The sequence below is a fragment of the Typopeltis vanoorti genome, chromosome 1 (genome assembly GCF_054136105.1).
Source record: "Typopeltis vanoorti isolate ZY-2024b chromosome 1, IOZ_Tvanoo_1.0, whole genome shotgun sequence".
In the NCBI taxonomy this organism is placed as follows: domain Eukaryota; kingdom Metazoa; phylum Arthropoda; class Arachnida; order Uropygi; family Thelyphonidae; genus Typopeltis; species Typopeltis vanoorti.
Genome location: NC_143549.1, coordinates 90,876,345 through 90,890,094, shown reverse-complemented (window position 1 = coordinate 90,890,094; position 13,750 = coordinate 90,876,345). Strand labels below are relative to the sequence as shown.

General features: G+C 34.1%; 1 protein-coding gene across 2 annotated transcripts in view; it reads right to left on the bottom strand.

The window, feature by feature from the left end:
* The window catches only part of LOC150110197 (sequestosome-1-like), a 41,529-nt gene that overhangs the window by 15,140 nt on the left and 12,639 nt on the right, over window positions 1-13,750 (bottom strand). For both annotated transcript variants that reach the window (XM_090398321.1, XM_090398331.1), the window contains exons 3-4: window positions 6,600-6,913; window positions 4,152-4,437 (exon numbers count right to left, since the gene is read on the bottom strand). In XM_090398321.1, the coding sequence (XP_090254447.1) occupies window positions 4,152-4,437; window positions 6,600-6,913 (600 nt within the window). The remainder of the gene's footprint in view (window positions 1-4,151; window positions 4,438-6,599; window positions 6,914-13,750) is intronic.

The following is a 13,750-nucleotide window of genomic DNA, read 5'->3' as shown; positions in this document are numbered from 1 at the left end:
AAAACCTGCCTTTCACTGCCCTACTCACACCCTTTTTATACAGTTTCCAGGGATGACCTCTGGTCATTAGTGGGAGATCTTCCCCAATCTCCTACTATTTTCTGTAGAACTTCTCCAGCATTGATCTTATAACAACCCCTTACCAACTTGTAGGTCTCTATCATATTTCCCCCTCTTCCTACTGTCCACCACTCTGCAAATTACATCTTCTCAATCTTTCCTCATACTTGACATTCCGGAGATCAGAAACTACCTTAGTCAGTTGCCTTTGGACCCTTTCCAATATCTCTTCATCCTTCTGAAAACCAGGTGACCGAATCTGGGCACAATAGTCCATGTATGGCCTAATCAAAGCCTTATACAACGGAACAAGAATCTCCCTACTTCTACACGTCAATGTCCTCCACATCATTCCCAGAAGCCTTTGTGTTGTCTTCACAATTTTGGCTATGTGTCCCCTAAATTTCAGATCCTTATCCACTATCACCCCCAGATCTCTTATTTTCTCCACCTCCAACAATATATCCTCACCAAGCATAAATTCTGCATCCCATCTTTGTTTTCCAAATTTTACAGCCTTATATTTTGCAACATTGAACTCGCATCCCCATTTCCATGCCCAATCACTCAATTTATTCAAGTCTTCTTGTAAGGCCACAACATCTTCACAATTCATCCCAACTTTGCATCATCTGCGAACAAATGAATATCTCCATCCAAATCTTCACCAATATCATTAATATACAAGTTAAACAGACCCCTGAGGCACTCCATTGTGACTTTCCTTTTCCTGGATACCGCTCCCCCATACACAACTTGTTGATGATGCAAACCTATCAGATTGCCAGTCCCACAATCCAATGCACTAATCTAATATCCAAACAGAAAAATTAAACACTATAGCCTTTAAAGGATAAGATCCAATAAGAACTAAAATAGTAATAAATAACTTGTTTAAGTTAAGGGATATTACATCCCATATATAGTTTCTTAGCCGAATAGGAAACTCAAAGAGTTTCATGCCGAATATAGTAGGAACTATATATATAAAGTTCGGCGATTCCAAGCGTACGCAAATACCTGGATACTGCAGCAACTGACCTAAATAAGATTTTAGAACAGGCAAATTCATTTAACTACCTAGGATGTATGATTACATATGAAAATGAAAAAAAAAAAAAAAAAAATATATATATATATATATATATATATATATACCCAAAAACTGTGAAATATTTAATATTAACATGAATTAATTCTATATTTAAACCTAACCTAGTTCAAAAACAAACTAGACTAAAAGTATACAATATATAGCCCTACCAGAGATCACATGTATTTTCAAGCCAATTCATGCCTCTAAATAAGCAGGACAGTGATCACAGCCTAGGCAATGAAATTTTTCTTGTGCTTAATTAAAGACTTGGACACGATGCAAATTTCCTGCTTTTGACATTTTCAAAAATCAGTTTGGGTTGTGTTGTTTGTACTAAAACTTGACTATTACAAGTTTTGGTACAAACAGAAAAGACATATGAAGAGTTCAGTCAAATCGTTTCAACATGCTTGATTCTTTTCATATATAGCCTTAGTATTGAGAATCGAGCCAGAGGTAGGAGTTGAGAATTTAAACTGAAATGGAGAATAAATGCGTTTATACCCATGGTGTCCAAACCCACTGTCACTGACATATAGCAAAAAGGCCAAGGGTCTGGTGAAATGGTACTTCTAGTGTTGCAAATGTCTATGTTGTGTGTGTGTGAGATTAAAAATCTGAATAAAAATAAAAAACTTTAATAAAGATTTAATTAAAGAATTTTAATTGATTAATCAAAATTAAATTATATATCTACATTAATTTCTTGTAACAATTACTATCTTCTGATTTCATTGATATAAGAATTATTCTTTCAAAAAAGAAATAATGTGGTGAATGTGATAAGAGGTTAGACACCACTGGTTTATATCAAAAGGAATTGTTTCAATACTGCATTCAGTACAAATGTTTGAATCAGAAGATAAACAATAATCCAACCAAGGAAATGAAGACTGACAATAATACAGAAATGAAGACTGAACTCTTGACATTCTTTATGACAAGCAAGGCTGAGAATGGCTGTGAATTTTGCTATATAAAGTAAAATTCAATACTAAACTGTAGCCTAAATTGCTATAAGAAAACCAATCAAGAGAAGTGGATTGGTTTTCTTATAGCAATTCTTCTAAATATAATTAAATAGTATATTTAGGATAGTCACCAGTTAAGAAGAGACTTGGAGAAGATTATATCTTCTTCTGGTAGGCATATGAACAAAAATGTGTAAAATCACTGGAAGAAAACATTTATCAAAGAAAGGAAATCCAAAAATTCAGGACAGTTACAGTGTATCAGAAGAGCAAACAGGAAATTAATTTGATAGAATGGTATTGAGATTTTTAAACTTAAGATCAAAAAGATCTAATTCTAAGTTGGCAAAAGCTCAGGTACAGTATGATACATTAGAACCAACAAATGTATACATACCATCTATGAGAAAAAAACAACTTAGTGTATAAGTGGGAAAACTGGGATGAGTGGTATTTGAAAAAGTTGACATTTGAGTTTCTATTAAGAAAAATAGATGGGTTTTGCAAACTGAAGATAGAAATGAACACCAGTGAGATGAAGGAAGGTTTGTCTTTATCTAGATGTACTCTATTTCTCTTAGCTTGTCTTTTCATGGTTGTTCAAGTGGAAATTGAGAGGGATGGAATATATAGTAAGCCATACAAAATGAAGGGTTTTGCCCAATTTATGCCTCAGATGTGTCCCTCACATGCCATTACATCAACTGCCACAATCAGCAACAGATGGCACACTAGCAGAAGCAATATTATTTGCTAACTTACCTGGAAGACTCCTAAGGCATTACCATTAAGTTCAATCCAGTATCCCATCTTGCAACTGGTGTGCTGGATAATCATGTTAAACTTGTACTTTGAAAAGAAGAAATGGTGGTCTCTTCATGGCTAAATTAGCCAAACAGCAAAATCTTTAATTCCACTTAATGGCAACACTTCTTATATAAAAAATTCCATACATTTCAAATCCTTAATCCAGCATTTAGTTTTAAATAATAATGATATGGTGACCTTTGATGTCACTTCCTTATTCACAAATATTCCCCTTTCTGACACACCGAATTTACTGAAAAATACTTTCCCTCCTGACATTATTGATCTTTTTAATTTTGCTATCCATACTGGTTACTTCTCTTGGAAGGACATTTTATATAGACAGGTAAAAAGGTACTTTCATGGGCTCTCCCTCCCTGCTTTCTGGCCAATTTCTATGTGGACCTTGTAAAACTTATGATACTGTCAGTCTCAAACCTTCTATTTGATTAAGATATATATTGATGATGTATTCTCTATTTGGTAGCATGGCTCAGACACGTTAGATTCTTTCCTCTACCTAAACAGTCAGCACCACAGAATCCAGTTCACTATTGACTTTGACAGCTTGTATTTTATTTTATTTATTTTTTTTTTTTTAGATACTCTAATTGCATATCTGCTCAATGCCACCCGTTCTTTAGCAATTTACAGAAAACCCATCCACACAGATAGATACAAATTTTTCCATCACTACAGAAGCCCCTTAACAAATAAACTAATTATTAATTAAAGGTACTGGAGTGCATAAAATTGAGATTCACAGATAAATAATCAGGGAGACCACAATGATCACCAGAATTTGGAAGCAATGGAAACAAAAAAATGCACATGTAATGCAGCAAATGTTTATGTACCCCTCCCCCTTTTTGTTTGAACACAGAAGAAAAAATATAAAGTTAATCTGGATAGCTGAGGTGGACACTAACTATTGAGATTGCCAGTTGAGGATTCTGTGAGAAATAACAGGGTCTGGCTTAGATATATATGTGATTGCACATCATGTATATTTGTGTTAAGGTCCTGAACATTAAATATTTGATGTGAATGTTGCAGTGTTTTCTCTTTGTGTGCATTTTTTGTTTTTCAGTTATATTTTTGATGGTTTATAATGTTTGCTATTTACAAGCTGCTTTTAAATGAACTGAACTATACAAGGGATATGAATTCACCTTCATTGATTTAATTCTAATAAGATCAAACTTTACATAATTTACCCAGAGGATCCAGAAAAGCTGCAACTGTTTGTCCAACATTTCTTAAAAAATCAACATTTGGTGGTATAAAAGGGAACTGTGGTGGTGGTGCTTCTCCTGCCGATGTTGGTTTCTCTTCCATTGTTTCTTTTGGCATATCAGAATTCTGTTGGCTGGAATTAGTTCCACGCCCCTTATGGTTGCGATGCCTCCAGTTTCCCTCGGGAGAGTATGGACTACGGCCTGGATGAAAGCCAAACACATGACGAAAGAGTCTTCGCCATCCAGGAAAAAGCCACTGTCCAATCTGAAGTGCAATAATGTGAAGTAACTTCAGATAATAGTTTAAGTTGATATTAACAAAAATTATAATTTTACAAGATATTCTTTTAAACATTAAACAATGCCATGATTTCTACAGATTTTCAAGATGGGAATTTGTGAATCTCACCCATAATTATTGTGAGTGAGCTAAGGATTTGATAATCCAGAATCCATTCTATAAAAACTAAAAACTTTTTCAAGCAATTCATTTAGGAGTCTAATTAGTGTGACAGTCTCACATCAACCAATATCTATCACACCTATCACCTAAAGACATTCATAAATATCCATATCTAAAGCAGGATTCAAACCCACAGCTTGCTGGTTGGAGAACAGACATTGACCCAGCAAAGTGATTATAGATACTGAAAGCAAGAGGGAAAACCTTTCATAGATGCCCTGCTCACAATTTGTCAAGATGTGTATAACAATGAATTATGGCCTAAAGACTGGTGCACCTCAGTTCTTATTTCTATTCCTAAAATAAAAAATATAGTACAAAATGTAGCAATCATAGAACTACCAGTTTAATCAGTCATCCTAGCAAAATTTTCCTAAAAATCTTACTCTCTAGGACTGAGAGGAAAATAGAAAGTATACTTTCAGAGAACCAAGCAGGATTCCATAAAAACAGGAGTACAATAAATCATTTATTTACACTATATCTCATTGGAGAAAAATATACTGAACATAAAATACTATGTCACATTTTATAGTTAAACAGAAGGCATTTGATTCAGTATGGCATAAAGCACTGTGGAGAATACTGAACCAATGTGGAATATGAGGCAAGGCTGAAAAGTTCTGATAAACACCTAGATCAAAAATGATATTAAAGCAACAACATATCTTATAACTCTCTCACTCCCATGTTTCATCAAATTGTAATACTTTTTTAATGATATAAGATATGTCAGAGGTTCTGAAGAAATTCAAAATTACAACCTTTCAGCACATTCTTGTAGATAATAAAATAGTACCCCCAATTACAACTTTCTACTGTTCCTCAGAAATGTTAATAGAAGTAAATGGCAACTACAGCGAGCCTTTCAATGGAAAGGGATGTGCATCAGGGCTGCATAGTTTCGCTGATGCTTTTTAATCTTTATTTGGAATATATAATAAACTTGAACTTGGAAAACAGAGGTATTGGAATTACAGTTGGTGGCAAAAAAAAAAAAATAATAATAATAATAAATAAATAAAATAAAATAAAAAAATCAATAATCTCAGATTTGCCAACAACATTGGCCTAATAGCAGAGAACAAATAGGAGTGACAAGAATTAACAGACAGAGTTTCTAAGGCATTTAGCGATTATGGATTAAAGATTAGCATTCACAAATCAAAAATGATGTCTTCAGGCAATAACTGAAAATTTCAGTTAATGATGAAAAATTGGACATGAAAAGATTCACCTACTTGGGAAGCATAAAACACAGAGATGGCTGATCTAAACACGACATTAAAGTACAAATTGCTAAAGCAACTGTTGCCCTTCAGGATTACAGCCATTTGGAAGGACAATAAAATACAGCTATCTACAAGACTCTACCTCAGCAATACCATTGTTACCTGTCTCTTCTATATGGATGTGAGAGGTGGACATTGCTAAAGGAAAATGAGAAAAGAGTATTCACCTTTGAGATGAAGTGCTACAGGAAACTTCTGAAGATACCATATACTGCACACATAACAAATCACAAGATTAGAAGGAAAATCTGCTCCACTGCTAGAACACAAGAAAATATCACCACTAAAATACATTGGAAACAACTCCAGTCACTGGGTCACATAGCTAGATCAGACAGTTTACCTAAATTAGCACTACATGGCTTGACTTCTGGTAAAAGACATCGGGATGACCTAGAATCACCTGGATAGATAATATTATCTATTATGTTATATTATTTAATATGTATTATACCATATTAATATTATCTAATATTATTAGATAATATTAATATTCTTTGCTCTGTACTTTAAGGAAATCCCATAGAATAATCTATAGAGAGAGAGAATGTTAGGACTGTCACCTTTATAGTGCCCAAACTTTAATTATAAATATACTAAAATCACACAAGTATGATAACTAAATATTTGTTATATATTTATTTATTAAAATTAATATATGCTGATACTTACTCCTCTGGGTGATACAAGTTTCAGCATATCATGAGTGGAATGAATATTTTTACCATGACAATCATTACAAAGATCAAAGTCATCACACTGTAGACATTTAAACCTAGCACCACGTATTTTACCTTCACACCCATCACAAACTACATTTTCGTGAAGATCACCACCAGGAATCTGTGGTTTGGGACCATCTTGAGGAGGCTGACATGAAACAGATGTAACTGTGACATAAACTCTGATTATACCTTCTTCGGCATTAGCAACAGCTTGGTCTAGCTCTTCGTCACTAGACATGGTAATTTCATCCCCTTCAAAATCTGAAAGTACAAGTTTCATTATATTATATATATAAAATATTTAAAATTAATGCAATTTTTGTATCAAAGATGTCAAACTTGAGGGTGAAATTAATAGCCTCAATGGAGGAAAAATAGCTATATTACATTCAGTATGAAAGAAAGTAAAAAAAAATTAGAAAGCTGAATAGATAATAAATTATTAGCCATCGTCCAATTTAGGCAATGAACATTTTGGGACCAAAACTTTCATGTGTAGAAAAATTTCCAAGAAAAACGAATTAAGACAAATTCCCATACAATTACATTTATGCATCTTTTTGCATCCAAAATGAAGCAAAATGAATAAAAATGTACATCACCTAACAGTGAATCAACTAGTAGAGATATTAAAATAAATATTCAGGTCTTCATAGTCATCTCCAAAAGCGAAAGCTTCCATACTCTCTCAACATCTTCATCCTGATATGTTTCATGCTCAATGCTCATTCATTGGGCATTGAGCATTGGGGACTAAATTGTATTGTTGCTTGACAATAACAGATAATCAAATCAAGGCATGAAAAACAAAGGTCACTCATATATTAGAGGAAGGCTTCATTTTCTAGGGAAACTTCTAGATTTGGTATTCAAAGATTGCATTATCAGATTAATATAGACCAACTAACACATAACAGTATTCCATTTTTCATAGAATTTTGAATGCAAAGTAGTCTGGAGTATTAGTATAGAACTTGAATATATTTTTTATAAGAATATATATATATATATATATTTTTTTTTCCCAATAAGTGGCGATAGTCCTTTTATTAAAAACAGGATGGTAGTCTGATAAATGGCCAATGAGTTTATGAAGCTTGTTAGCATAATGGAAAGAGAACTAAGGGTAGCATAGTTCTCCCCCCCCTTTTTTTTTTCATTTTTTTTTAGGAGGAGAATGGAGGGAAGATGCTTCTGAAACTACAGATAACACTAATAGTTAATCTGCAGTTTTTGAAGGAACATTAGCAAAGAACTGGATTCTTAGAAACATCAAATAATGTTTTTCCCTCTTGTCAGGTTTCTTAATAAAATCACTCCATTAAGCCCTTTCATAAATATTTGGATACCTCAATATGTTATTTACATAAGTTTAATTTCAGCAAGTATTTAATCATGGTAACCAATTACCATCATCAAAATTTCAATTTCATAATCTGAATATATAAAGGAAGCTTCTTACATATTTTATTCATTATATTTCTGTTTAAATCAATCTTTCAAACATTTTCGATCGCTAAATATTTTGTGGTAAGTTAGAGGTGGCTGAACATGCTTAAGTGTTCAGAAGAAAAATATCAATAGAAAAGAGAACCTAATTTTTAGATGCCAAAAGATGTTGCAGAAATCAACATCTTTGGATAACTATAATGTTATATTTATGACATTATAGTTATCCAAATTAGAGATTAAACTTACTAAGTTTAAGAAAATCATATTTTGTTAAAGTAAATGACATCATAAACAACATATTTAAGATATCCCTCTAGAATTTGACTATATATGGAAGCAAAATATAGACCATAAAAAAGAAAGGTGAAAAACAGCAGAAATGATTCTCAGGGGAAAAAAAAACTAGATATCCCATTTGGAACATTAAAAAAATTACAATTTATGAACATAAATAAATAACAGCCAAAAATAGATAGAACATCTGAACTAAATGGACAATAGCAAACTACAAAAATGTCAAGTTGGCAGGAAAACGACTCAGAGGAAGACCAAGATATAGATGGATTGATACGGTACAAAGTGTTTAGACCAGTGCTTCCCAAACTTCTGGATGTCAGGGCCCCATTTGCAAAAATTAAAATATTTCATGGGCCCCCCCCCTCGAAAAAAAATCGTAATAGAGATATATTATTATAATATTTATTGTATTTATATTCAATACAAAACATACACAGCGAATATTGCAAAAATCAAATGCATATATTACATTTTTTGCCTCTTACCGTTTGGTTCTGAAGACTATGCGGTCTGTTCTGGTAAAATATGAAATACTGTCCTGTTTTTTGAGTCTGTTTCTGCTTCTTCTGATTGTTCGCAGGATTTTTTCTTTATTTTTTTTAACACAGAATAATCAAATAATATCACCACTTACCGATACTGGCACACCTTAGACTAATAACATGAAATTAGTGAAAATTACCTGAATAAGGGAATCCCCGGACCAGGAACATTTTTCGCTTTTGTGACTTTTCTCCCTTTACGGTAATTAAGCCTAACGCAAAACAGGCAGCATAGGCAGGTTATTAAAACATGCATATGATTGGTGCGGTATTAACAAAAGATCGCGTAACTGAAAGATAAAAGCATAGCTGACAATTGAGTTGAAATGCTAACTCTCTTCAACATATATACACACACACACATATATATTACTTAGTTTTAACACTTTTACAAATTTTAACACGTTTGGTTGAATTTTATTGCTGCCTGGGGAAATCGAACTCGCACACATCTATTTAATAACAATAGTTTTTAGTTAGATACTGTGTTTGCCCATGCAACATATGGTTTTGTTTCAGTCTATACAGCATAGTTTCTGTATGAGGGGACATGCGATTCATTAATTAGTGTGTATTTATCCCAGTTGTCTCTAATTGCAGTATTTGTTGAGAAATATATTACGCAGACTGCTCATACCTTATTCACTGGCATAATAAAAGTACTTGTTTTTATTGCCTCTGCAGTATAGTGGCTATTAGGGAGGGCGTGTTGTTTACCACTGCAAGCGAGTTACTATCTTCCCACATGAACTTCTTTAACCTTTTTTTCATGTGTGAAGTATATGCAAAACTTTTATTGGTAACAGAAAACTAGCTAGGATGACAGTGATAATATAAAATGAGTTTTGATATGTATATAAAGTCAACATCAACAGTCCCTGATTATGAACGCGTGATGAAAGGGAGGAAGAATTTGGAGCTTCCCTCGAGAGCATTCGCAGTAAATACAATTAACCACTGCTTTGAAATGAAGCATATGAAAAAGCAATATTTACTAATATTTATTAACCGCCGAAATACGCAGGAAGCAAAAGTTTGTGAACCAACACCAATGTGTGAATTTTTCCATTAAAATATAAAAAATAACAAAAAAGAAATAATAAAAGTTAAATAAGTTTCTTTTAAAATAAAAAATCTACTTAGTCTTAAAACATTTTAAATTTGGTTTCATTATTTCACGGCCCCCCCTCAAAAAAACCTACTGCCCCCAATGGGGCTGCAGCCCTCAGTTTGGGAAGCGCTGTCTTAGACAATAGAAATATTAGATCTGATAATGTTGGAATCTTGACAAGTAACAGACTTTATTTATTCATATGGAGTTTCCTCCCTTTTTCTCCCCCGTCCCTATTGGGGCGAGTTGAGCCCCCTCATGGAGGGTTAAGTATTTATGGCTGTAGATCCCTGTGTATTCATGCGGCCGGTTTGCCTGCTTGCGGGATGAAAAATGCCAGATAAAGTGGAGGAAAAAACCCTACTGCCCCACCCAAGATTGGCTAACTTAGCTATGGCTGAGGAAGATCCTCATATCTTCGACGGGAATCAAACCTGGGACACACTCCTTCCCCAGTCATATGGTTGCAAAGTGAACAGCCACTAGGCTAACCACACAGATAGTAACAGACTGATTTGGAGGAAAATTGTAGATAGGAAGTTAGTAATGATGTAAATTTTTCATGTAGTACTATCATATCCTGTACACCCCTTGAGGGTACATGTCAAGAATTTGATGATGATCATTTCACATTTACTCTGTTGATTTCCTTAACTCTAGAAAAGCAGTCTAACATAGTTCAAAACCAGCTAAATTTAAGATACCATTCACATATTTCCTTCATACCAGTGTATATCTCCATAGTTGAAGTTCCCCATAATAATCACTCAACCAGTACTCATTGTACTAATTTGGTGATGCATGTCTTCCAGATCATCTGTAGAACTCCCTGGCCTATAGCAACAACCAACTGTATATTTTGTCCTACTGGAATTAATCTCACACCAGATTGCTTCAAATGAATTGCCACCCTCCCATCTGTCTCCTATTCTTTTTGGTTGCAATTCATCTGCTGATGATAGCAGATGAATTGCAACCAAACTGCAACTCCTCTCCTTCCCCCCACTCCTATCTTCCCTGAAAATATTAAACCCTTCACATTCAATCTTTACATCATCTGCCATTAGCCAAGTCTCACTAATGCCTATAACTTTTGGCAAAGTTGCACTATTAATGCCAAAAACTCCTCCTTGTTCCTGATATTTCTAGCATCCCTTTAGTCCACCACCCATCTTTACTTTCTGAATTGACTATGCTATTCAATATTTTGCTTGAGAGACTAGATTCCTCATTTGGTCATTCACACAAACTCACTTGCTTCCACATTAGGTGAACAAGGCTCTCTCCAGACACCTAACACCAAAACCATTTAGATGCAGTCCATCAACATTATAAAAATCCTTCTTTCCATCAGAAACCACAGATCCACAAATTTTACATCATTCCTTTTGCACAATCTACTTATAGACTCATTGGCTATCAATGCCCTCCTCTTCCTCAGTTTGTCTCTATCTAATATTCATTAATGGTCCCTAATCATAAAAAATTCATCGCCTTTACTTTCACATGTGTCAAGTAATGTTAGCATGGTTAAACTTCCATGATGATCATCTTTCACTTATTTGTAAATCTGTCGAGTCATCCTTTAACAATCTAAGGCCTAACAATCTACTCTGACAAGATAATCGATATGCTATTCATTCAGAGTATGAATTTTTTCCCTTCCTGACCTGAAAATTAAAATATCAACCTTTCCTATTCTATTCCTGTAAACTCATCTTTCTCTATCAGATGCAGATCATTTATATTCACAATCTTGAACTAGTTATATGCTAAGAATTGCATGTTATATGCAGTCATCCACAAACTGCATTCCTTTCTTTCTACAGATTCTAATGATCATGCTACTCAGAATCATTGTTTGCCTCTTCAGCAACCCACTATCACACCTAGGCAACAAAGCTTACTATTCTGCTTCTCTCACTATTCCCAACAGTACTCAAATCTTTTGCATCAACCAACACAACCATGTTCTGCACTCATTCATTCCTCTCTATCAGCTATAGTCTGAAATGATTTCTCAACACTTTAAATGACATTCTCTCTACTCTTTTTCTTCTTTTCATAACTGGGGCTGATACTTTATACCTACATTCACCTTTTTCTATTTGCATCCCCCCCCTCTCAGTAATTTATTGCTCTTTCTCACGTCAATGGACCATGCTGTTCATGTTCAAAGCCACTTTTCACCTGCTAACCTCATCATCCATGCATCTCAAAAATAAATACATATGGATACTGACAACAAGTGAGTCAAATGAAATTGGGACTTGACAAAAGATCAACATCGGCCACCATTAATTTAAACTTGCCCATTTTGTTCTTGTTCAAGTACGATCAACAATGAAACATTACTAAGAAGAAGCCTGAGCTGCAGATAGTTGCATGGTTAATTAAACAAAAATTACTCCCATCCTAACATAAATACAAAATAATACCACCACACACAGAAAATCTCTTGAAAAATAATTCAAGCACTATCTTTTATCAGGAGTGCTTAATTCTTTTAATCCTTTAATTTATATTATTATAGGTAGAGGGTCCTAAATCTGGAATGCCTGTTATAATTGAGTAATTTGAATAATTGATTTCTTTTGAACAGCATTAAGAATTTTTAGAGGTCTAATTTGGTGCATCATAAAAATATGAGAGCAATATTGCAAGGTTGATTAGATTTGGAATTTGTACAGAGTTAGTGGCTGGACAGAAGAAAATGTGTTTGTGCCTTGAAAAGTGTCAGTCCAAGAAGCAAGATCTAGTCTTGACTATTAAGCTGAGCATTACCGAGCTTAATAGTCAAGACTAGATCTTGCTTCTTGTTATCAAAAACTATGGTTTGTTTTTGATAACAAAAGGACAAAGTTGTGTTTGGAAGCATTAACAGTAACTAGGGTATTCTCACCCCCCCCCCCTCAAAGGATGGTATGAGAATCAGTGTTCAGGGCACTGAGAGTAGTTGATCTTGAAGCTTGAGATGCTTGGGGAAATGAAAGGTTTGTTATATAATTAGTAGAAATGGATTGCTACCATAGTGAGAAAAGGTCATTTATGTATATCAGGAAGAGTGATGACAGAGTCCTGAGGAACACCTGCATTAATAGAAAAATATATAGAGAGAACATCCTTCACCATAACATGCAGTGAATAATGCATAGAAGGCTGCCAATCCAATTATAATGGAAAGTAAACCATAAGGAGGCAATTTGCTGAAACTCCTCAATGCCAAACCCTATCAAATGTCTTGGAAATATGAAGCAATAGCATAAGTTTCTCCAAACCTATCCATGGCATGTATCCAGAAGTAAGTGATGTAGATGAGATCTGCCATAGAGCTCGACTAGCAAAATCTATATTGGTGGTCAGTGATTAGTTGAGTTTTTCCAAGTGTTAAAGACATTGAATGCTGATTAACTTTTCCATTAGTTTAGACAGTATAGTATTGATATGAGAGAATGGATATGCTAACTTGGCCAACCAGGCCAACATTTTAATGCAGAGAAACTTCATTTGGCAACATATTTACTCACTGATTTATCTGCAAATACTATATATTTTGTATGCCCATTACTCTTAACCACCTTACTGGCCATTATGGATCAAATACACATCCTCATACGCTTCGCATCCATCATATATTTCAATGTAATATCAATGGTATTACAATTTTAATATGCACTTCGCATCCATGATAACCTT